General features: G+C 34.7%; 2 protein-coding genes across 2 annotated transcripts; one reads left to right on the top strand and one right to left on the bottom strand.

Moving 5' to 3' along the window:
- Positions 1-4,344: 4,344 nt before the first annotated feature.
- On the top strand, positions 4,345-5,187 carry LOC146148142 (NADH dehydrogenase [ubiquinone] 1 beta subcomplex subunit 8, mitochondrial-like). The gene has a single exon (XM_083387716.1). The coding sequence runs from the start codon at positions 4,388-4,390 to the stop codon at positions 5,075-5,077; it is 690 nt and encodes a 229-aa protein (XP_083243842.1). The 5' UTR covers positions 4,345-4,387; the 3' UTR covers positions 5,078-5,187.
- Positions 5,188-13,722: 8,535 nt separating this feature from the next.
- On the bottom strand, positions 13,723-20,027 carry LOC146148143 (poly(A) RNA polymerase GLD2-A-like). Its single transcript, XM_083386730.1, has 12 exons — positions 19,916-20,027; positions 19,323-19,815; positions 19,210-19,252; positions 17,979-18,067; positions 17,831-17,911; positions 17,599-17,739; positions 17,439-17,528; positions 17,253-17,371; positions 17,065-17,182; positions 14,697-14,915; positions 14,452-14,591; positions 13,723-14,385 (listed from the first exon to the last, which is right to left on the bottom strand). The coding sequence occupies exons 1-12, from the start codon at positions 20,020-20,022 to the stop codon at positions 14,322-14,324; spliced, it is 1,704 nt and encodes a 567-aa protein (XP_083242856.1). The 5' UTR covers positions 20,023-20,027; the 3' UTR covers positions 13,723-14,321.
- Positions 20,028-26,135: the final 6,108 nt, after the last annotated feature.

The raw sequence follows: 26,135 nt of genomic DNA on the forward strand, positions 1-26,135 counted from the left end.
CTGAAGCGTGTGCTGAGAGGCCTATGACAGCGCTTACAGCTGTTTCACCCACAAAAATAGTTTTTGAGATCTTTTTTGCTTGTTTTCACATTACAGCTTTAAAATGTAAACAAAAACACAGGGGTCACAAAACTATTTTCATAAAGGTCCGGATGACTGTAAGTATTGACGATCGCGGACACAATTTTGTGTCGAACATCATTACCGTAGCTTAAATGTTGTTAAACTAAAGAAATACAAATAACAAACCAACAAAAATGTAGTGAGCTTTAGTAATTTTCCTTCAGTTTAAAATCTTACCGAGTCAGCTACAGTTTCAAACGTCAACAGTTTAATGTAATTATCTTGCCACAAATCACATGTACCTGCAGTTGTAAGGGTTATTATATTACACTATCTTAATAGTTTTAGTTAGAGCATAATGGTTGTCAGCTTTAGTAAGACGCAGTACGAATATGATAAAAATAAAATAGGCTACCGGTATACAGATATATTCCAACTGTTCAAAATGTTACGTACCTCAATATGGACCTTGATATTCCTACTACGTTTAACGGTTTACTTCGAACACCAGCAGTCAACAACGATCAAGTTAACGAATTTAGCTGAAAGAGCCTACAAAGGTTACGGCCATGGGCAAGCGCAACACAAGCGTTAAATTTATACCGTCAACTCAAATTGTTTAATACACGTCGTTTGCCTGCGGAAGGCGTCATTGACTTATGCGGTGCACCAAAGTCAATAGGGACGATGAGGCACAACTTGTGGTTTGGTGTCCGGAATTGGTTGCCCTTTGATTAAACTAGGACCAGTGGTGATAGTAGTGTTGCAAACAAGTCATTTAAAATGAATTAAGTCCCAACTAAGTAATTTGTAAAATACATTAAGACAAGTCAAGTATTTTTAAATAAATAACAAGTTAAGCCCCAGTGATAAACTCGTGTAGGGGTCGTACGAATAGCCAATCTGTTCAACACTATTTTTGGCGAGCGCAGGCAATCCATGTGGTTAACCATTGATCAATTAGAGGCTGTTTAAAGTACAAATTGAAGTGGAACTACGACCTTGAACCAACGCCTATCTATAATATAGATAGGCGTTGCTTCTTGCTTGAACTTCGTTGTTTCTTCATATGCATCAGATCGTGAAAGACGACCAAACAAACTCGCCATTTTCCTCAACTTTCCACTCATTGGTTTAAATCTCTTTAGTGAAAGTTAACAAGACCGTCCTGGGACGGCCTATAAAATGCTGCTTGGCTTAACGGCAAAACAATTGTTGCAGATATGTTATTCTTTAACTGGATATGTTTCGTTTTCGGCAAGTTATCCCGCTATCTCCTTGTCTTAAACTAAAATTTAACTTGCATATTTATACACACATAGCTAAAAATTGTGCGATGTTTTAAGAACTCTATGAACGCTGGGGAAAAATAAAAAAGCTTTTTTCGTTACTAAAAGCAGTGCCTAATTTTTTATTATGCTTTTTGTCCTTGTATATGGTTATTTTTGTAGATGTGAGAGTCGTGACCAAGGATTGTTAAGGTAGGTCCGCATTCTGTGGCAGGTCACACCCGAGATTTCTTAGCAATTTGTGTGCACACCGAAATTAAAAACGGTTAAACATCAAGTGTGCATTTTTTCCTGAACCGTGTTTGGTAAGATCTTAAGGAGTCGAACCGGAAATGAACCGAATATTTCGAAAGTAGCTGACCCTTAACTGAACCTGAAGCGGTTCACTCCCGCATGACATCAATTTTTTTACAGAGTCAAGTTGTTGTATTTTACAGAGTCAAGTTATGCCACTTTTGAATTTAAAAATAGTGTTCATTAAATAAACAGAAAGAAAAAAATTTCTGAATGAACTGCTTGTATTTTAAAACGCCACGAAACTTAGATTAAACACGAGTTCCTTTTCAATAATTGTGCTCTAAATTTATTGACTTGCATATTTAGCTTTACCGCAACTAAGATTGCATCTGAACCGAAGCTTTATAAACTGGTTTTAAAATAAATTTAATCAAGCTGGAGCAGAAACAAAACTTTTAAATTGCTCTGAACCAGATTTTGAAAAAAATAAACCAGAACAAGAACCGAAATGATCAAAACGGTTTGACTCCCTTATATAAAGCCAACATACATTTATTAATCCTAATACATTGATTAGGGTTGGGGTTAGAGTTTGGGTTTAAGTAAATAGCTATAGGAACGAACACAAATCAAATATTTTTTGGGGTTTATGCAAAACTTAATTGAGAAAAATGTTGTGTAAATAGTTAAGTAAAAGGTAAAAAAATTGCAGAAAATTAAGAAAGACCTAGCATATTATTGAAATAGGAAATGTAATAATTGTGAAAAAAAGACAAGCGAAAATACTGTTTAATAGATTTGTCCCAATCATAGGTACACAACTATCTAAAGCAAAAGCGTTCTTGCTGAACCTAATGTGATAAACCAGGCTGTGTGGTTAATTGTGTCTAATGAAAAAAGCAATACAGTTAAAATGTGGTTGAGTGTAATACAAAACTAAATTTTAAAACAATTTCAACTCAACAACAATTTATTAAAAAATCTGACTACAGTTTTTCTTTAATTTTGTAAAGAATTTTTTGTGCATTTTTAATGAATTTTGACTTGGTCACAGGTGACAGATAAAAAAATAATCGACTTAATTGTTATATGTCTGGAAGTGGAAACTTTAGCAGATGTCTCGGGTCACTGGAAAGTATGGCAAGTGCACCCGCGATTTTTTTAACCTTTTAAAAGTGCACCCGAAAAAAATCTGAACTGCACCCCAAATATGTAAAATGCTTGTGCAGCATATGTTAACAGTGCAATGTATACAATACAGTATACATTGGAAATCATAAAGTGCACCCGAGACGCACTTTTTTGACCTTTGTTGTACTCGGTCACCCTGATTTTTTCGGCCGTGCACCCTCAAGATCTCGTTGAAATCTTCCATACTTTCCAAACTAGGTCTCGGGTGCACGGCTGAAAAAATCATGTTAACGGGGTGCATTAAAAAGTACACTCCGCTACTACAACATATGAGAAAATCAGGTGCATTTTCATTTCTGAGGTGATGCAGAAAGTCTATTATAAAAAATATGAGGGATTCACTTGCCATACTTCCATAGTGAGCCACTGTGGAATGTATAGCAAGTGCTGCAACCGTAAGGTAGTTCCCAAACTGCACCTCAAATAATCAAATATGTCATCCGATTTTCCTGTATGTTATACTAGCGTGGGGTGCACGACCTTTGATGCACCCAATCACCCCATTTTTCTGCTATGCATACACAAGATCTCATTGGGATGCGTCATACTTTTCAGGCCGGATAGTGGGATATATACATTCATATAATTCAAATATTTTGGGTAAATAACCTCTTTCTAAACATAATTTTTTTGGTTTCCCTTAAAAGGCTTAAAGGATATGTTTTACTTATATCTACTCATGAATGCTTTAGAATATTTTTTAAAAATGATTTACAGTGGACTACAGTTGTTTAGGGTTAAGAATTTTCCATTTTGTTGAATTGGAACATATTTTTATTTATCCAAAGAAATTTTTTATATTTTATTTTTACAGAATATTTTATTTTAGTAAAACAATGATTCCTGATAAGTAGGATTATTTTTGGACCTGTCAAATAATGCAGTACTTTATACAACAATATGTTGTTTAAATCAATGTATTTCTTATAGGTAAAAATTGTGTCAAAAAAGTATTATTAGCGATTATGTAAAATTTTGACCAGAAAAATTGAAATTTTGACCTAAAAATATATTTTTTAAACAAATTTTGACTTATTAAAAATACATTGATTTAAACACCATATTGTTGTTTGAAGTACTGCATTAGTGTCTTGGCGTTGTCAACCACATGTTTTTGATGTTTTACTGACTACCTATCGAACACAAATCGTTTTTTTTTTTCAGGTTTATACAAAATAAGACGCTGGTTATTTTAAAAAAATGTTGTGTAAAACAGTTAAAATTCAGCTAAAAAAAATTGCAGAAAATTAACAAATACTGATCATATTATCCGTTTCGTGTATATGAAGATCTAATACAGTTAAAATGTTGTTGAGTATAATTCAAAACTAAATTTGTTAAATAAAATTTGAACTGAACGACGATTTTAAAAATCTGACTATAGTTTTTTTAATTTTGTAAACAATTTATGCACATTTTTATTAATTTTGACAAATTTTGACTAGCAATAATTTTGACCTAATGTGTAAATTTTGACTTTTTTCAAAAAAAAGTCAAAAAAAAATCTCCTTACTCATAAGCTAATAATAAAACTGTTTTTGTGTTATTTTAAATATGTAGATGATGCGCTGTATAGGAACAGTTTAATTAGTTGTTTAAAGCTAAGAATGTCTTTTTTACGTTTACGTTCTGGTTCAAAGTTATTTCAACACTTAAGAAACCAGAAACAATTACCATTTATAAATACTCAACCTACAAGATGTGCTTCTGGACTGATACCACCTGGTTATGAACAATATCACTTGAAAGAAGAGGACCATGTTCAACCTCTAGATAACACTGAACCACTGACACCAGAGAAAAGAGCAGAATTGGCAGCTAAGTATAATCTTCGTCCAGAAGACTATGTGCCAATGAATACACCAGATTTTAATGTTGGAGATTACCCCATGCTCCCACTTGAAAGTGCATTAGAGCGTGATCCTTTTTATGATTGGGATTGTATGATATATCGTAGAAACTATGGCGAACCAATCCTATGGGAGCAGGAGATGTATGGACCAGTTGGTTTAGACACAACTCCAACAACATTTGATCGCGGTCAAATGTGGAAATTATGGCTAGGCTATCTTGCTGGATTCTTTGTATTATGGGCCCTGGGTCACAGGTTTAAATCATTTCTGCCACGAGCACCGAAACAGTATCCAGAATATTACCCTGGAGATGAACTTAAGACCAACTATTATGAAGATTTTGACTGGTTTCTGGAAAGAGGACTAAACCCGAAGTTAAGGGAAAGGAAGCAAATTATCAACTACACCTTTACATCACATCCATGGGATCCAGAAGCTCACTAATATTTCTTTAAGCCAAGAATAACATTGGTTAAATTACAATATGACAACATTTAAACTTGTTTTGCCTTAAAAATGTGCTAAATAAAACAAAGATATATATTTACCATCTACTTACTGTTTGTAAAATTTCCTCTATATATATCCAACTACAGTATTTTAAAATTGGTCAGTGGAATGCTGGACTCATTCTGTTTTATATAGGTTTTTAACTCTTTGACAAAACATTTTTTTATTATTCAACATTTGCCTAATATCAGCTCGTTTTTCTGAAAAGGGTCGATTAAAAAAGCTAATTGAAATTGTCAAAGAAGCGCCATTAGCGGGCTGTTTGATTTATTTATAATAACAATCATTGTTAAGTTTTCTTAGTGCCATCAATGATTGGAAATACCGTTTAACTTTGTCGAGTGGTTTGAATAGCAGCCACCAAATTGTCTCAAACACTGCGCTAGAAGCGATTTAAAGCAGGGAAGCGACCAAACCTGATAGGAATTTTATAAACCGGAAAATTTTCATGGGAAAGTCGCAACGTTTGCAATGTAATAATTGCAAATTTAGTTGGAACAATCATATTTGACAAAGTGGGCAGGATTGACTTAAATACTTTGGCGGATCTAGAGGGGGGGGGGGTCGATATGGCCATGGTCCCCCTCCCCAAACTAAAAAAATAAACATTTTTTTACTTAAAAGCAGCTTATTTTCGCGCTTCCCTAGGTAGTATGGCCCTTTTTTCGCCAAAATAACACACATTTTTGTAACGGCAAGAGCTTATGGCGCCATATAGAATATATTTCAAAAAAAAATTGTAAAAGTTGTTTCGCGCAAAGCGGTAGGTTTTCAGATATTGCAGCGACGGCTTAAATGGCCGTATACGCTGACCTCGACTATATAATAAACAAACTTAAATCCAAGTTCGATTAAAAGTTTTTTTGTTGTTAATGCAAATCTGCATCAGAACTAGGTTAACACCGAAACATTGGATAATAAATTATTTTAATTAAATTGAACGAAACGTGTGAAATAATAGAAAATAAACATATTTAGGTGTATACCATGAGAAGCAATGCCCAAAAAGAGAAGTCGCCGTCACAATAGAAGATTCATTCTTCTTGACTTCTTATCCGCAAATGCATTAATAATTTCTTCTGGTTTCGGTCTCTATCGCGGTGTGTTTGTAGCAACAACAAGGATTCCAGCCTTTCCTCTGACTTTGTGGAACGAATTGCTGTCAAAGTGGTATTTAATATTTGAAAATACCCCAAGTGGACCCTGATAAAAACACGGAATTAACCGTAAAAGAGTGCTTATAGCTTTTTTGGTGTGAGCCAAACCTTGCTCGCATATCCTGCAGTATTTCATCCAAAAATAGAAAGTATTTTATGCGATAATAATCTGCAGCACTCTGACTTGATTCTCCAGCATTTGGTCGGAACGTTGATCTGCCAGCAGCGCGTGGACGACTGGACGTATATTTATTTCATCCCCAACTACGCCAAGTTTTTTCTGCAAGAACTTCCGCTTCTTTAAATATTGATTTAAATGCGTGGTCACTGGCCATCGTCATTGCGCCACATTTCAATGGTTGACTGTGTTGTTTCAATAGTTGACATCGCATTGACAAGATCGTTCCCGACATGCTGCAAAGAACGAGAGACTGGTTGTAGGATAGCAGACACCCTTTCGACTGTAATATGAAAAATTATAAATTGTAGGTCCTGCAATTTTTTTAACAATGTAGTAACAGCTCTCTTGTAACAAGTAGAGATTTGTCACATTTTGTGCCTTTCTACGAACCGAATTTCACAAAGCCCGACTAATTGCTTGCGTTTGCATACTGTTATGGGATTCTTTTTCAATAAGGCTACTCGTTTTAGGTGACTGTTTCTCTTTTTAAAAATAATTAAAGGTATTTTATATCATCCATGCAGTTTCGGATCGCAGTTACCTTGGTGGCTTTGCAAAGACTGAGATTATGGGCATGCATACAGCAATGAAAGTATTTTTTAAATGATTGTTGTTGCAGCACTTGTTTTAACATAGCGGATGACAATAACAAGCTGTTCTTTTTTGGCACCATCCGGTGTTTCGTCCGCCATAATTGTTCAGAATTTCGCTTGTATCATTATTCTATAGGTTATGTTTAAATCAGTTTTGCAGGAAGGCCAAACATTTATAAATTTTACCAAGATTGTTGTAAAAAAGCTTGGTTGATATTTAAATACTTATGAGCATTAAGAGAAATATAAGGCAGTTAACGTAAATCCTATTTATAGCATGTAACTTATATATAGTTGCAATGCAACTTAGTAAAGTGCTTTTTTGGTTTTCTTGTATGTTTTGGTCTACTTTTGTAAAATATTTTCAACCTATAAGGCGCCATGTATACAGGGGCGCCCGCAAAAAAATTTCCAGGGGGAGGCAATCAGGGGAAAAATCAAAAAGGGGGGTCCTGAATTTTCAACTTAGGGAATTTCCCTATTATTCGTCTGACTTAATGAATAATGACGTCATAAAACAGTGACAGTATGACGTCATAGAATGGTGATTGCAAGACGTGATAAAAAAAAATACTAATCAGAAACAGCCAAATACGTCCAGCAAAAGCGACCACGTGCGTCGTCAACAATCCTGTCAGGCGCCAGCTGCGAAACACGGTAACTTCAGGCAAAAAAAAACAAACCAAGACCGTGAAATATCTGTGATTAATTGTGGTAGAATCACACATAATTCGACTATCAGCAGCGCTTTTTTTTCCATGAACGGAACGAGCGCTAAAAAATTGTCTTCACCACCTGCAATACTAAACGAAGAACGTTTTTTCCTGGTGGTATTATGCCACGATTAGCGCAACAATTGCGCCGAGCTGGGTGCCAAGTCAGCTAAATTACAAGCCGCGGTTGAGGGAAAATAAGTTTCACGTGGTCTAAGAGTATGCTTAAAGAGCATAATTTTGCGTTAACCATCATTACTTAAAAATGAAGACTTTGAAACGCGCACGACAGTCACCATTATACCTGCTTTTAAGAATCTGCTTCAGTTAAACAAATGAAACGTTGTTACACTAACATCGGATATTAGCGCAGAGACCGAACAGCGAGGAACATACTGCGTATAAAAAGAAAGAAGGTTTGACTTGTCAATTGTAGAATACACACTTGCTAATCAGTCAACCTAAACAAATAACTAAAGAGAAAAACTATCTAGCGTTTACGGTCGGCCAAACAAAAGACGAAAAACGGCGTGTTGCATTCAATTTTGGTTTCGCATTAGTTTAAGACGCGTGACCCAATTACTTTAAACGCACGCCGCTTCGAACAGTTTGTTAAACCATGACAAAAACGAACAAAAAACGATAATATCACTTACAAAAAGAGGGTAAGAACTCGCGCTCCCTGGATGAGACGGGCTCAAAACCAAAATGTGCACATTGTGCGCACAATGTGCACTTGCTGTATGTGCACCGCATTCGAATGTGCACATTGTGCGCACAGTGTGCACTTGCTATATGCGCACCGCATTCGAAGGTGCACATTGTGCGCACAATGTGCACTTGTCATATGTGCACGAACCAAAATGTGCACAATGTGCACTTGTTATATGTGCACGGTTCAGTGCACATTGTGCACTTGCGATATTTTCACCAAATGTACACTAAATCTGCATCTAATGTGCACCTCACTTGAATTTGATGTGCTATTAATGTGCCGGTGCGGAAAAGGTGGCTAAAAAGTTGCACACTCTGCTTTCCGTGATTACTTTTTCCACCACGTGTGATGGTAAACCGCTATTTGTCCGGCAGCCGATTATTATTATCGAACTTAAAAACAGACAGACAGGCAGATGTAGGATTTTTACTTTTCTTACTTACCAGAAGATATACAGATTGTCACAAATTTAATTATTGTAGACCCTTTGTACCGGACTAATGCGTTTGTCCGCCGGAATCGCTGTTCGGGTCAGCTACCCACCAACTCGTTTTTCCCTCAGGGTTAGGACTTTGTGTGAATTTCGAAGTCTCAGTTTTTCTAACGCTGCGTGACAACTTTGTGTGCGTTGCGTTTTGGATGGCGTTGTGTTTCGTTGGGTGGATACCGAGAGAATTGGACGCATTTTTTGAGCACGGTTTGCAATCTCGTTGGTTAGAGGCAAGAATAAGTTTTGAATTGTAAAGTCATTTAAGCTAAGTTAGGTGACGTATTTAAAAAACAGCAACTCATTGATAATATATAAAAAAATGAAAAATCAACGTTTTATTTAAACAATATTCATATTTTTGTCATAAAATTTCGAACATGGCGTTAACTTAACTCTGTAAAATACAAGTTGTGACGTCATGCTGGAGTGAACCGCTTTTGTTTACAGGTTGGGGTTTGGTTAGGGTTTATGTTCTTTCAAATTATTCGGTTAAGTTCCGGTTCTGGTCCTCAAAATTTTACAAAAAACGGTTCAGATTCGGTAACAGTTCGGCATTCTTTACCTTTTTGGATGTTGCATAAATGTAGGCCTATGCCTTTGCTTTTTATTTTCAGTAATTATTTTTTTCTCTGTAATCTAACATTATATATTTTTTATGTTTCTGTAGCATTTTTCTACGTTCGTCTTTAACTTGCCTTTAGTGTATTGATTTTTAATTTTTTTATTTCGATAGCCTTTCCTTTTTTATTCATTTTTCATTTATTTTTACTATAATTTCATTTTCCTTTGTCATTTGAGGTTATATTTAATTTGTTTCTGTCGCATTTTCATATTACCTACCTATCGATAGTATTTCGTTTATAATCTTGCTTAAAGTATTTCGCAAATATTGCTGCTGCAGTTTTCCGTTTAAAATTTTTCTATTCAACCATTTCCAACGTTTTATTTTACGATTGGTATTTCGCCCTGAAGTGAGTATATTTTTGTTCCTTTAATTGCTTTTGTGCTATATGCGTGCCGTAACTCCTTCAATTTTCTGGTTTTAAAAAATAAACTTTTGTGTTGAAGTTTTTTTAAATTTACGCAATTATGGCCTGACTTAACGTTGTACAATCACTCATTTTAAATGTATTTCATAATAAAAATGCTTGTATTTTTTTAAATGCAGTGAACACAAATTCTTGATCCGGCATTTCCACACAGCAAAATTAAATTATTTTATTTTATTAGTGAGGTCCGTTTTGCCCCGTATAAAAATTGACAACAGAGGTTAATTTATTCAGACGTATGCTTCTTTCAGTTTTTTTGTAGCACAGGAGTAACTTTCAGTGCGGTAAGACCTTTCAGTGGATACCCTGTACTCATCAAGAAATATTTTGTGAAACTCGAAATATAGCATTATCCCTTAAAGCAGTGATATCCAACCTTTTTAAGAGGCGACCCCAATTTAAATAAAATGAAATCAGAGTTTACATTGCGACCCCATTTTGTTTTCAGACAGGAACAAAAATATTTGGAATTAAGTAACACGAGCAAATACGCGTAAATTATAGGCCTACCCATTTCCAAAGAACCGTCGCTAGATATGTGCACCAAAATGATTTATTTTAGGAAGTAAATTATGAATTTGAATTAAGCACACGAATGAACCCCAAAATTTTAATTTAATTTAACACTAAATTGCATTCAGTGCGATGGTTGCACCAGCATGATCCACCAGTTTTTCAAAACGCGACTGCAATTTGCATAAGAATCACACGTGCTACTTCTAAGCGATTTACGATTTTTCGTTTTTAATATGCTCATTGCGCTGAATTTCGTTAAACAGAACCATGTAGTTAAAAACGGAAACGAGTAGGCTAGTTTACTCAAAAAATTGGAAAGATTCGGGTTTTAATTGCATCGAATTCAAAACGAAATATTTATTTGCTGAAAAAGAGCTAAAAACATTTATGTTATGTTTAGAAGAAACAAAAGCTCATCTTTGCTATCCACACAATCACGTTTATTAGTGTAACGTCATTATAAAAAAAAATAAAATAAAAAAAATCGTATCAAAACAGCAGAAACAGGATGAGTAATGGCGACCCCAGAAAAAGTTTAGGCAACCCCACTTGGGGTCGCGACCCACAGGTTGGAGACCACTGCCTTAAGGGGTCCGTTTTGCCCCGCATTCCCCTATGTTATCGTAAATGTAAACTCGTTATTTCAACTCAAGTCGTGTGACTCAATATCCTAACTCAAAGTCTAGTAATTCGTTAACACTCAGTTGCTGCTCGAAACGGTTTGCTTACATTGTTATTTGTGTTCCTTACAGCAGTTAATAGCCTACAATGACCAAAGCTGAACAAAAAAGTTCAAACTTTTTTGCCCCCCCAAATTTTCGGCTGGCTACGCCACTGTGTCTGTTTAAGTGAATTAATACCTCATGAAAGAATGTTAAGCTACAATAAATGCAATTTTGCGAACTTAGACTATCTTATACGTGGTTAAACAAAATGCAACAAGCTATTAAACATAAAAGTATAAACTTTGCCACATGAAATTTTATTTTTACCAATGCAATGTACTTGACTTTCGTCAAGAGGTTTTGCAAGAAGTTGCACTGTACGCGCGACCCTTGGATTTAACATTCAACTATAAAGTGCAATGCTGTGTAATGTTTTTGAAATGGTACGACTAAATAATCGACTATAGCACACAACACTTGCCTAAGCATGTGATAGGCTTGCATATTTTAGGTAACGAAATCCCGTGACATTTATCAATTGAGAATAACTCTCAAACGTAAAACTTTAGATTCTAGCCCCATTTGTTTAGACTTGCTGGATAGCGTAATATTTAAGCAAACACGTAATCCCGGTGCTGAACTGCGCCAAACGTGAGAAAATCCTCATTGAAAAAACAAATGCTTACTGTTAAACTGCTGAATAAACGCAATAACTCTGCCAAGTATTGCGTGGCTAAACACATTGTAAGAAGACAATAGGCTTTGGCTCAATCACTATCACAATATTGCTGGGAAGGCTTGTACGATATACGTGCACTCGTGCAGGTTTCCTGATGTTTAATCAAAGTATGTTTAGTATAAGACCCGTGTGGCAGCAGTATTTGTTCGATGTCCAACGAAAGAAAACCTCGTTTGAAAAGTTAATATTCTTACTGTTTAAACTGCGACAACAAACGCGTTATTTTTCGAACTCTGCCTAAATTTTGCGTGGTTAAACATAATGCTGGAAGTTTTAAACTTGAGTCTTTACTTAAAACGTTGCACACTTTCGGTAACAATAAATTTCATAACATGTTATGTTTTTTTGTCTTTACGTGTAGCCTATTGTAAAACACCAAAGCGCTGGCCGTCCCTTGACTTATAAGTCGGGCGATTATTTTTTGTCTTGTCAAAAAAGTCAAAATGTTGTCAAAATTTACACGTTAGGTCAAAAGTTGTCAAAATTATTTCAAGTCGAAATCCATTAAAAATGCATCGTTTATAAAATTGTAAATCTATAGTCAACTTTTTAAAATTGTCGTTCAGTTAAACTTATATTCAACAAATTTAGTTTTGTGTTATATTCAACGGCGTTTTAACTGTATTTATCTTTATTGGAGCAATATACGGCATACCGTATACGTGAACCAGCACAATAAACCACCCAGGCATAGTTTATAGAAATAAGTTCAGTGTTTGTACAAATGTATTGATGTTTGCTGTCTTTTATTGCTTGCGATCCGGTGGTTGCCGACCACTGTACTAGCTCACAATTATTTTTTACCTTGTATTTTAACTGTTTACATAACATTTTTTCTAAAATAACCAGCGCCTTGTTTTTCTTTTGGAATTTTTATCGTGGTTTGTCTTTTGGAAATGACAAAAATATCAACTATAAGCATTGTCATTGGTTTTGCACAAATCCCTAAAAAATAGCTGATTTGTGTTCGACCGGCAGTCAGTAAAACATCAAAAACGTGTGGTTGACGAAGCCAATACACGAATACAATACTTCGAACAACAATGTGGTTTTTAAATCAATGCATTTCTCAAGCGTCAAAATTTTGTCAAAAAAATATATTTTTGGGACAAAAAATAATCGCCCTACTTAAACGGATTACAATTAAATTACTCTTTTCACACGGTTTTGTTATACACGGCAACATAATATTTAGCGACATTGATCGATTCAGAATCACTAACAAACGCCTTGGACGGGCGCTCGCTTGAGATGCGCGACCCTCTCAGATAAAGAAACAATTTTTTTCTGTCTGCGACTTTCTTTCTCTTTTCTAGAATGAGCGACGTTGCTCTGTCCGTCTCCCTAAAACGCGAATGTTAGGGTTGTTCAGATTTTGAATTTTTTTGAAAAGTTTAGCTAATCGAAGTTTTTCCCATGGTTTGGCTTTAAATTGGGACCTTGAGCGTACAGACAGCGCTCAATAGAGGAGTCAGGTCATATGCTGCTGAGATATGTTCATGTGAATAAAACAGATAGGCTACGAACAAGATTTTTTTTAACCAGATGCAGCGCATCAACCAGTTTATATAGCCTTGTTTAATGTTACTGCTTTGGTGAAAACAGGTATTGGTTTCGTGGCTCCAATAAATGACCTGATGTTTTTGCAAACCATGAAAGAGAATTCAAAATATGACAACACAAGTCGAAAGGTTGCCTGAACAGTTTGCCGAAGCATCATTGGTACCTCAATGAAGAAACTGTGATGTTTTCTATGTTCAGCGTTGTCAATATATTATAAATACCATTTTACAAGAATATTTGCCATCGTTTGGTTACAATACAGCCTATTTAGCACATTTCGCAATAGGGGAATTCCCATATTTTGATGATTTTTACTGGTAAACTTTGGGGGCTTTGAGGAGGGTAAAATCATGATCCAATTTAAAAAAATTTTTGGGAAAACAATAAAATATTATATGTAGCTATTACCCCGCCAGTGTTTCAATGGTTTTATACCGTAGGTATGAAAACCTGTCAACCAAACATGTTGTACAATATACCCACTTTGTCTGAAACGTTTACTCTTATACTGTTAAAAATGTAAAACAGGATTTCACAAAATTAAGATCGATTGATCGCATTACAAATTGAAAAAACAAAATATATACTTAATGCCAATCCTACTAACTAAAGATTTACAGATATTGGTATGTCTTTTCAAGTTGTTTGCATAAAAAACAAATTGAATTTCACTCAATGCAGCGTTGCTCCTGCGACAACAATGTAATAGGGAGAGAAATAAATAAAAAAACACGAAGAGAAACAAGAAAGCGAAAAAAATGAAGATATGCGACGCCAAACTTCCGCATTTAGTAAGATCACCGTGCCCGGGGAATTAGGCTTGTGATGTCATCTGTTCTTTGCAACAACATGTGCGCTCTCCTATAATGCAACAAAAAGAGTCAAAATGAATAAGTTTTTCTCTCACTGAACTCAATATGTACTTACATAAACTCGTGAAGAATCTGATCTTTTTTTACCACTTGGCAGATAGCTCGCGCGACGTTTGTGAGATCGAATGGCTCTTCTATTTTAATTTTCTTCTTCACCCACGTTTTGTAATCTGCGCACTGACTCACAGGGTACGCCTAAAAACAACAAAAACAGCCTTTCATATCAAAAAATGCTCAAGATGAAACACCATCCAAACCAGACCATTATTTATTGCGAATGCAAAACAAAAAATTATTCACCGTGCCAGTGCGCACAGACATGACTTTAGAGTCGAAATCAAAGTAGGTAAAGTAGTGAAAGAATTTGCGAAGGAGGTAAGCGAGTGGTTGATTGTTTTCTGGTCGACGCAGTACAACTCTTCTAGCGTGCGCTTCCACTTGATTTATTGGAATGTCGGCGGAAAACAATTCGGGATAAATCTGCTGCAAACTTGGTAGAACGGGAGGACTGGTTCCACACTAAAAAATACATTTCTTTCTAAGCATAACAAAAATTCAAAGTAAAAATACTTTCTGATAGCACAAAGCAGGCACAAAAACGGACGATAAGGGCTTCATTTTCTATATTTCAAATAAATATCATGGATAAAAGAAATGGCTAAGTATTCGAATATCTGATAACAATATTAAGTTTTTGGAGCGGTTTAAAATTACCTTATCTCCGGTATAACCAATGTCATGAAAACTCAATTGTTCAAATATGTGAACTTCAGAATAGTATAACAAAATGTAAGCAATATCAGGTGTAGTGATTTGCTTTACCAATTCTATCGGCAAAGAAAAAAATATGGTTGGCAAACTAATTTTGTATCATTAGGAGTTCGCTTATCGTTTATTCAATCGTTTATGTAATTGAAAGGTTGTATTTTTACTGTTTTACCCCTTTTTCCAATCATTTTAGAAATTAGACTTATACATGTTTTCCTAATTTTTCTTCATATTTTTGTTTATTGGGTGTGGCCAGCTTATGTTTGATTGCGATTGAGTGCAATAATTAAAAAAAAACTTACGACCAGTTCGGCAATAAAGTCACAAAAACAAACGTCACAATGCTACTTTTTGAGATTCTTGTGCTGTAACCAGGGTTGCGGAGTCGGACTCGGGACTCGAGTAAGACCTTGTAAAACTACTCGAGTCCCGAGTCCGACATGCGCATGCGCAGTATCTAATTTTAAAACTGACATGGCCGCCAAATGGAAATTGTAAAGGTGGAATATTATATTGTGAGTGAATGAATTATACAACAACCCTATAAGGGGATTGCTGAATATCCACGTTATTTTAGTTAGGTAAATTGGTGAAATACAGGCTGTAGAGTCCGGGCCGGACTCGGGACTCGACAAAATCGCACATTTGACCGGAGTCGGATTTGGGACTCGGGAGTCGGACTCGGGTTTATTTTTTTGGCCGGAGTCAGACTCAGGTTATTTTTAACCGACTCCGCAGTCCTGGCTGTAACTAAATTTATAATTCCACTTATTAAAAATCGTAAGCGGTAATTTTAATCAGAGTTTAGGTTGCAAAAAAAAACAAGAAAAGAATGTTCCTTCACGTAATATTTCCAAGTTTATGGACTGTTTTTCGTTATATTTATATGAATATTGTTTGAATACGCTCTATTTAGAAACCTGGTTTATATCATTATAACAGGTAGTAAAATCAGGTTTAAAAGGGTGACTGGCAAAAAGCTACACAGCTCATTTCACAGTGGTATCCCTTGGAAAAACCTCGTTTAAATTAAAGTACTTGGAATAAGCTTTCCATAGACACCTTACACAAAAAAATAAGTCAATGTTTTTGAGATATTTTGCATCAAAATTAGATTTTGCTTTACTGATTTCAAAAAAACACAAATGTTTTTTAACTTCCAAAAGACCTGACCTTAAGCCTCACATGTCATAAAAATCTAACCAATAAAACCTCATTTTATTATCTTTTAAATAAACGTTAAACCATTACAAAGCTATGACAGGCTGAAGTTTACATGAGCTAACACAAATAACCTTAAATTTCAAAACGACATAACTTTTTAACCCACCAATTTTGACAAAATAAAGTTTTTCATGATCAGGTTGAAAAAGCAAATATAAAAGAAATACAAGGTATAGTGGTTACATTTTTTAGGTTGTTTTGAGGGATAACCCACTACTCAAAGCCGTTTTGTATATTACGAAAGTTTATAGTGATACCAAATACCTGTTAAATTAAAATTGAATAGACCTTTAGCGAGCATGCCTTAAAGTTCGAAAGAGTAGCAAATATTTGCACATTTACCAAGATATGCACATGTTGAATAGAAAAAATTAAATATATTTTATTCAGAGTATAAAACCCGATTTCAGTTGACACTTTTTACATCATATTTAGAAAAAAGTCAGATACATTTCTATGTATTAATCTGCCACCATCCCAGCCATAAAAAAGATCCACATATTTTTTTTGATAGATCTCTTAATATAATATTGCTTGTGCCACTAAATAATTATTGTAATATAAAAAAACTGTTCTTAAATAAAGGATTGTTTATATATTGGTTGGCTATGTGTCAATTTTACAAGTTCAAGAACCAAGCAATAAAAATAATCAATTTAAAATATAACAGAAATACCTGTAAAAAGTGGATAGTCATTAATGCAAGGGCATAGCTGCTTAATGTTGATCGGCTGGCATCATTTATATCTCTTCCAGCTGCCCAAGCTTTGATGCAAACTATCAAAGGACGTACCCTAGCAAGCAAAAGGCATAACAAAATTGTACTGTCAGATGGACAGCTACTTGTAAACTAAATGTATTTACCGCGGATCATATCTTGCATATGCAAATAACAAAAATGTATTTCTAATTCCAGTTAGATTATTCACATTGATGTCACAACTCATTCCACTGAAGTCATCCACAAATTTCAGTATTGGCACCTTTATGTAAGATTATTATATTACTATAAGAGGTTTAACATGGTTTTTAGCTGCTACCTATACCTACTTTGGCGGGAATGAACTCCAATTTCTTAACAAATGGGGCTTTGTGAATCATGTTTTGTACTTGCCGAAGTATTTTAGTTGACCCACCATGCTGCAAATGTTAATGTGTGTTGTTGAAAAGGTGTACAAAACATATTACTAAAATAAAATAGTAAACTTACAGGTAACACTTTCTTGTTTGAATCTAATACCAAACACATATCTGCATCACTGGTCCGTTGACCAAAGCCATTTATAGAGGAACCAACCAAAAAAATTTTCAAATCTGGATATATTGCAAATTTCATTGCATTTTCCAGTGCCTGAACAACAATAAATTGACTTTAATTTTTTTTATCACATTCAAAATACTAATAAATTTTTTGATAATTTTTCTAGAAAAATATTGAAAACCTGAACAAGTTCAAATTTCTTCTTCAAAAACTCAGGTTGCTGTTGATTCTTTTCTAAAAACCAATTTATCTTCTGCGACAACTGGAATATATTCAAATATAAAATAATTCTTAATGAATTACACAAAAGAGGTTTTCAATAGTCTCACCGTATCATAATTTAATAACCGGTGCACATCAAAGTGTGTTGGATGTGCAACAGGTTGGTTGCCAACTTGTAGACACAGTCTTTTGCTATCTATTAAATACACAATTATTTTCTTTAATCACACAAATAATAAATTTTTAAATCTATCAATTTGGCATATTTAAATACTAGTAAAACAATTAGGCAGTAGAACGCCACTAAAAAGGGTGTGTGTACGGGTTTGCCCATGCAGCAGAACATTTTTAAATGTTAGTTAGCGAGTAATATAGTGATATTGGTCTCTCAATCCATAGGCAATTGCGATTACTTTTCCTTTGCAATTAAACATTTTTATGAATTATTTGACTTTAGAATATTGAATCGGAGTTGGTACCCGATGTAAGGTAAAAGTATTGATCAACCAATACTAGGGTGGTTTCAGTCCAGGTCCATTACCAAATTTATTTGCGAATTTTGGGCATGATTTGTGCTTCAACGAAACGATTTTTACTTAGGAGCATAATGGTTGGAGGTTGTAGTAAGACGTAATAAGAATATCAACGCCCATACAGAAGTAGGTATCATTTTGGACGTTTCGAATAACTCTTTATTCATTTTCAACATAGAGAGAAGTCACTGATGGTAAGTGTATATATAGTGCTAAGGCAGACATCAGAAAGAAGGAAACATGAATAGATTTTTACTTAAAAGTTACATTTTTAGTAAAAAATATTTGGCTAACAACAAGAGCTAACTAAAGTTTTAACACTTCAGCAGATTTGGGCCTATTAACCTGAAAACTATTTTATTAATTTTTCTTGTTTGAGCTAAGTTATAGCGTCATTTAATATCGGATCATGATGGTTTTAGCCCAAAATATTGGGTATCGGAATAAAACATAAAGTATTGAACATCCTTAAGTAGAACTATTTCCTAATATTAACATTTTAATCATGCGGACACAATACAGCAAATGGTTTGTTTTAACACATGGTTAGAACATTTTTTTAATAAAACCACTAATATTTTTATATGATATGTAGAACAGGCTTTCAGCCAGAAAGACATAACAATAGACACTGAAAAAAATATTTTTGTCTTTTCCACTGACAACTAAGTGATTCGCAACTTAAAAGTTAATAACTTAATATTAAAGTAATATTAAATTTAGTCAAACTAAATTGATGAGCGATACAAACAAGGATACAATAAAATATTTTAAGGCAGTTAAACCCATAGAAGCATAAAAATACCTGTGTTTGCAGCTTCATCATTGGGCGCTTTCCTCTTTTGTGTCTAAATAATATATGTAATGTTACATCTATTAAACCCAATTTACTTTTACTCAGTTATTTTAGTTGTGTACCATTTGAAGTTTTGAAACCCCAGAGGATAGTTTTCTTTCAGGTAAGGCACCCAACACAGGCAAGGGTTTGTCAGACAAAGACTTCCCTTGAGAGGAACAAGAGGGATATTGCATTTTAGAAACAATAAGATTGTTTTTATCTCTTGCCTGGCCATCTTCAGAATCACTACTGATAACAATGCAATCATTGTAATTCATAGCAGGTGTTTTCTTTGAAGGCAAAAGTTTAGCATTTGAAGCAGAATGTTTCCGCACCATTCTCGAAGGTAGGGGTATCAAATTTGGATTGGAGTGCATATTCATCAATTGCCTGCTTTTCTTGGTCTTCCTTAACCTAAAGTTGGAATTTTCACCAGTTTGTTGGGGCAAATCTAAGTTTTTATGTATTTGTTGAATGGAAATTTTTGTTAATTTTTTTATATTTCGTTTTCTCTTTTTTCCCTTAGCCTTCACAAGTGATGGGACATCGGAGGGAAATTCCAATATTCTTTGTCTGTAAAAAGGGGTCGGTTTATTGTTAAAATACAAAAAATGTAGGCGGCATAATAATTATTATAAATGGATTGTTGTTAAATGATAAAAATTGGAACTACCTAAATTTGTTAAGTTTAAACCGAAGATCGTTCGACCCCCTTGTTGATGATGCATTTGTCAGAGAATGTTGAACAGAATTAGAATTATATGGATTACTAAAATTCATATTCCTGAAGAGCATTAAAAATGGATTACTTGTTATGTTTCCTAGTATCCTTATCTGACTGTAAACTAGATCTCTTTGTTATTTTTATTTAAAAAAAAATAATAAGGAATTAAGTTAGGAAGAAACTGACCAGGAAACAAAGTTTAAATTGATATAAAATAACTAATGAGTGCATGCATGCGTAATACTCAAGCAACCTAGCAAATAGTCAAAAGTTCACGAAGCTATATAGTTACCGGACTACCTAATTTAAATGGATTACAGGGTAAATCATAGAAATAATCAAAACTTTAGTAAGCTAAATTTTGTAATACCCCAGTCTGGAAAGTATAGCAGATCTTGACGAGATCTTGCGGGTGCACGGCCCAAAATATGCGGGTCACCGGGTGCAACAACAGTAAAAAAGTGCACCACTGGTGCACTTTCAAATTTCAGGGCGCACTTTATCATTTTGCTATGCACTCTTTATTGCAAAAAATGAACTGTGTTCACTATTTGGGGTGCAGTTCAGATTTTTCTCCAGGTGCACTTTTAAAAGGTTAAAAAAAAACTTGCCGGTGCACTTTCCACAGTGGGTAACCCTCTAAAGGTTTTTGGCGTGAACTGCTTGCCTTAAACCCGCCATGGCACTATCCACCCTACTTCTATGTTAGTCTACTTCCATTTCCATTTTGTTTTGATAGTTTTAAATTGATAATTTATTGCAAATAATTTGAAGGGACTTGCTATGTCAATGAATTGGTAAGTTTACTGTCTATCGTAACTGATAATGAATAACTTTGTCCGTATTTGACCAGCGCCTCGCAACAACTTGATTGGGGCTTCTGCTTACAAACCCCCTCATTCACATACATACAGGCAGGCATTGCTGTAGACCTGTTCAGTAATGTGTATTGTGTACAATAGCTGTCATTCAGAGGGGTAAATCAAACAGGAATGCAAAAGTTCCCTATGCTAATATACGATTATAAACAAACACATACAAACAACAGTAACACGCAAGTTACTTTTACTGTTTTATGATCGGTTTGATCAACGCCTATATTATATACAGGCGTTGGTTTGGTTTATTGTGATAATCTCAATAGTCAATATTCATCATGGCAGGATTTTTTTCATTTTTTGTCTTTATTTTTTTTTTTTTTTAAATATTTCCAAATATATTAAAAAAAACAAATGCAACTTAATGATGCAATACATAAACTTATAATATGGAATATTTCTCAGGGAGTCGAACCGTAACCGAACCGGAACTTTATGAACCGGTTTTACGTCGATTTTTTCGAACCGTAACCGAACCTGAACCGTTTTTTGTAAGATTGTAAGGAGCTGAACCGGAACTGAACCTATTAATTTGATAGAACCTGAACCGAACCTGTCAACAAAAGCGGTTCACTCCAGCATGTCGTCACAACTTGTATTTTACAGAATCAAATTACGCCATGCTCAAAATTTTATGAAAAAATATGAATTTTAATTGAATAAAACGTAGATTTTTTTATTTTTCGGATATTTTAATAATGAATTGCTGATTTTTTAATACGTCACACAACTTAGATTAAATGACTTACAATTCAAAGATTATTCTCGATTTAACGCAACTTAGATTGTATCCGAACCACTTTACGAACCGGTTTTGAAATAACGACAGTCGAACCGAGCTGAACCGGAACTTTTCAATTGCTCGAAACCGAAACCGGAACTGAAACGGGTTCCGAAAAAAACTTTGAACCGGAACCGAACCGGAAAAGCCAAACGGTTCGACTCCCTGATATTATTATTTTTAAACTATGCAGTATTTCAAAGTTTCGGCATCGCAAGTAGGCTATATGCATTCTCAACGTTTGTTCGGGACCAACATAACGATTTATAGAGCAAAAGCTATTCAGCAAATAATTTCTGGCAGATAATTTGAACGCCGAAATAAACTTATTTACGTATAATTTTTTCCAAAATTTTTTTTACCTTAAGACCAGTCTATGTTTTTTTAAATTTTGAAAAAAAAATTAATCTATATTGGAAAAAAATTATTATTCAATAATAATTCGCCATAAAAATCAAATTAAACATTTTATCCCAGGTTAAAACTATATTTTTTGAGTAGCGCAGGAGTAAACCTTTCCTAAGATGCTTCGCTTGCTATAAATTTGTTTATTCCAAACTTTCGACAGTTCTTAAAGAAATGTTTGTTTAAACGCCAAAGTGAAAAATGTGACCACATACCTATAGTCATCAAAATGACTTTACAGCATTGTCGACTAAGATGTATGCTAGCAATACTGAATGATTGATCAAAATCTATTGTCTGGAAAGTTATTTTATTTGTCTTCACTCTTACGCTGCACAACCCTGATCTGCCATCAAAATATTATTTTAAATCACAAAAAATCATTCCTCGTCTTTCCCTGTCAACATAACCTTTACTACAGCGGAACATAAACTTCTGTTCATGCTGCATTTGAGCAAACAAAAAAATTTACTTTAAATGAACTATGCCAGTGTTTCCCAACCTTTTTTACACTAGTGCCCCCTTGGGCTCAATATAATTTCATATCGCCCCCTCATCTTGCTTTACAGTAAAGTATAATATTAATCGTAAAATTATAATTTACAGTAAAGTATAATAAGGCCTGTATAGGTAACCGAACATATAACTAAACTCATAAAGGTCTCTGCGAGCCGAAAATGTTAAAAAATGTCAACTAATAATTGTGTTATTAAAATGTTAGAACAACTGTAAATCTGGCGGGCCTCGGATTTTTTTTTTTCATCCATACCATTAATGAAAAGTGTAATAAAGCTCCATTGACGAAACGCGGTAACCTTAATTAATAGATAGTGTAGTTCAGTGTTTGTTAATATTTTTAAGTCCGGGCCGACCTGGCGAGCGAAGCGAACGCGAGTTTTTCGGGTATGCCGGCATTTCTAAAAAACATCAAAAAAGGTTAAAAAATACATGCCTAATATTTTGAATACGTTTTCCGTTTGTCCGCGATTCACTTGGCAGCCCTCCACGGCGCAACGGTAAAGCAGAGCTAATCTAGACCAAAGACAGCATTAAAACATCAACCAACCGGACATAGAAAGATCATTCGCGCGAAGCGCGAAAATTTTTCGCCTATACTAAGTTAAAATAGTCACAAGTATGGACTCGTGTCTAGTGTTCAAAGAGGCGGCGGCCCGAAACCGGCCCGTGGGCCGTAGGTTGGCGACCCCTGCTTTAAACATACAAACATTTGGCGCGTATAAAACATTGAAACGCAACAACAACCAACAACTTCACATAAGAAAGCCGTAACAATGGTCGGGAAACTACTACAAGTTCGCAGTACGGAAGTTGCCATTTAAGGTTAAAAGTTACCTACAGTGCTGCTTGGTACTATATTTTTATGTGAAACTTTTTATAAAATTTTACCATAAATACTTTCATGAACGCCCCCATGTGCGTTCAGCGCCCCCCAATTGAGAAAAAGACTCAAAACGCCCCTTGTAACTCGCCAACGCCAACAAGGGGGCGGTACCGCCCACGTTGGGAACCTCTAAACTATGCTAATCTAAAATTCCTCCACGCCACGATACGTCGCTGGTGTTGAATAATACAAGTCGCGTAATGCGAGGGGTGGTTATACCCTGATGACAAAGCGTCGCGGCGGCGTGTTGCCCAGCCGGATATAGGCTATGCGCATAAAAAATGACTAGCAAAGAGCCTTGTTGCATCCCTTCAACAATAAAAAACTAAGTTTCGCCAATTTATAAAATAGGCCACGCTTACATCGTTCAGCTGGGCGTTTTAGCTATGAGGTCACCAAACAATGTTATACATCATTGTTCGACAAGTTTTTCTTGTAATACGGAATGATTGATAAACAATTATTTTCCTGAAAGTTGTTAGAAATCGCTCTGATTTTACATATGTTCAAATGTGTAAAATTTGAAAACCAAACAAAAAATAAACAAACGTAAAAAGTTGCATCAGGCAACATAGGCTATCAATAAATCAAAATCTCTATTGGTCTAAACGAAAAAAATAACTTTTTTTTGTGTAAAAATTCGGTTCTAGTTTCTAGAGTTTATAAATATCCCAGTTATTCCGTGCCGAAGTTTAACCGCATGCTCTGACAGAGTCGATGCTAAAACCTTTTCAGTACGGTATTACTTTTTCTTCAAGACCTGTAATGTAAAGAATAACAGCCAGATGTCTCCGAGCTCCTTTGGTTGTGGACGGTTTGGATAGCCTGGTGGAGTTAATTTAAATGACTAATCAGTTTATCCGTTTTTTGATCATGTCACCGACCCTGAACCGTTTTTTGTCACATTTCATGGGGCCGAACCGGAACTCAATCACAAATTTTAAAAGAAGCTGAACCTTAACAATATTTAGATTACCGGTATTTCAAGTCAAGATGTCACAAAATACATTTTTAAAGTTAAGTTTTAATGTCCAAAGTTTGCACCGTTTGCAACAAAAAAATCCCAAAAAGACTTAGGCGTCATAAATATTTTATCATGCTGGTAAATTATTCAATAAATTTTCAAAAAATATATTATAAATATTATCAGATATAAGCTGAAGAAAAGAGACAAATCGTTATAGATTGGCTAAACTATATTACGAAATAAAAATTGCACATAAAGCTATAAAAGGTTTATTAATGGGTGGTATACATAAAATTATTAATTTTTATTTTCTCGAAAAAATCTATAAAAAAATGCCTATCAATACTTTATGTGGTATGCGAATTAAAAAGTAAGCTGAAGTTAGAAATAAACACATGATATGCCCTCGGAAAGGCTTAACGAATTCGGATCGGAGTCGTACTGGCCAGCCATATAGCGACACACATACACATGATTCCAGCTAACCATTTGATGGCTCAACTCTCAACCACGTATACTTTTGGTTAAGTTTGGTTGATAAGACGTAGCAACCCAGCGTTATTATAACGTAAACGCGTCGACTCCATGCGACATTGAAAACTAAATTATGCAAGGTTATTAAAAAAAACTAATTGCGGCACATTTTATACGTTACCTTGAACGTTATATTGATGCTAGAAAATAAACTGTTAAAAACTACGTTGTGCAAGTAAGTTGTTTATATGTTGACGTGAACGATATTTTAACGTAAAAGTGTCGATTTCAGACGACGGGGGAAAATATAGAAAATAATATAGTATTGAAACAACTTAACATGTATGACTCCCAGATTTGTTTCAGAGTGTTACTTAAGTTGCTCTATTGCACTAAACACTGTCCGAAAGACAAATATGAAAAGTATTATTGCGTTTTATTGACTATGTGTAAAACACTAGCAAACAGTGGGTAAACGCTAACAAACAGTAGGTAAACAAACAATCCAAATCCAAATTTGGGCGGTGTAAAACAAAAGTCCCCTCAGTTTTGAAATAATTTTAAATCTGAATCTGACTTCGTGCATCAAGTGAGCTGTTGACCCTTTAACACTGCAATTGAAATCGAAATAGTTGGAAATTTAAGTAAAATGCGTCATTGGTAAAGCGATTATTTTTTAACCTAAAAATGAAAAATTTAGACCTATAATATTAAACTGACATATTTTTACCTAAAAAATTATTTTTTGACCAAATTTCTACCTATTAGAAATACATTTATTTAAACATCGTCTTATGAAGTACTGCTTATGGCAACCTTCCGTGTACAGCGTGCCAGTTTATGAATAATTTCAAAATATCAACAAATCGCGTGCCGAAATTTTTTTTTATTTGGTTTTGCACACGTTGGACTCGGGGAGTTTGACCTAGTCTTACTCCAGTCCCTAATTCGACTCCGCAGCCCTGCTGTGATCTGACATCTATTTTACGCATTTTAGGAGACGCCATTAAACTTAATTTTATATGTTAAATTCTGTAAAGATAACTCTCCTAAAAAAACGAATTTTGACGAGCACAATACTATTTGGGAATATACTTCGTGTGTATGATGTACCGGTATGTAAATAGTAATGTAATAAAACATAGTTGCCGCTGTTCGGAACATATAGCAATTAATTCTTAATCCGAATGCATTATGAGTAACTGAAGACAATTTTGATTTCATATCGGAACCTGTTTTCTAAATCAAGTGCAAAACAGATG

The sequence above is a fragment of the Ascidiella aspersa genome, chromosome 4 (genome assembly GCF_963924565.1).
Source record: "Ascidiella aspersa chromosome 4, kaAscAspe10.2, whole genome shotgun sequence".
NCBI classification, from domain to species: Eukaryota; Metazoa; Chordata; class Ascidiacea; order Phlebobranchia; family Ascidiidae; genus Ascidiella; species Ascidiella aspersa.

Coding starts and splice junctions, on each gene's coding strand:
- LOC146148142 (XM_083387716.1), top strand. CDS start 4,388: ATGTCTTTTTTACGTTTACGTTCTGGTTCAAAGTTATTTCAACACTTA.
- LOC146148143 (XM_083386730.1), bottom strand. CDS start 20,022: ATGAATTTTAGTAATCCATATAATTCTAATTCTGTTCAACATTCTCTG. Junction 19,253..19,322: donor GGGTTTCAAAACTTCAAATG/GTACACAACTAA, acceptor TATATTATTTAG/ACACAAAAGAGGAAAGCGCC. Junction 14,916..17,064: donor TGACTATCCACTTTTTACAG/GTATTTCTGTTA, acceptor TGTATTTTTTAG/TGTGGAACCAGTCCTCCCGT.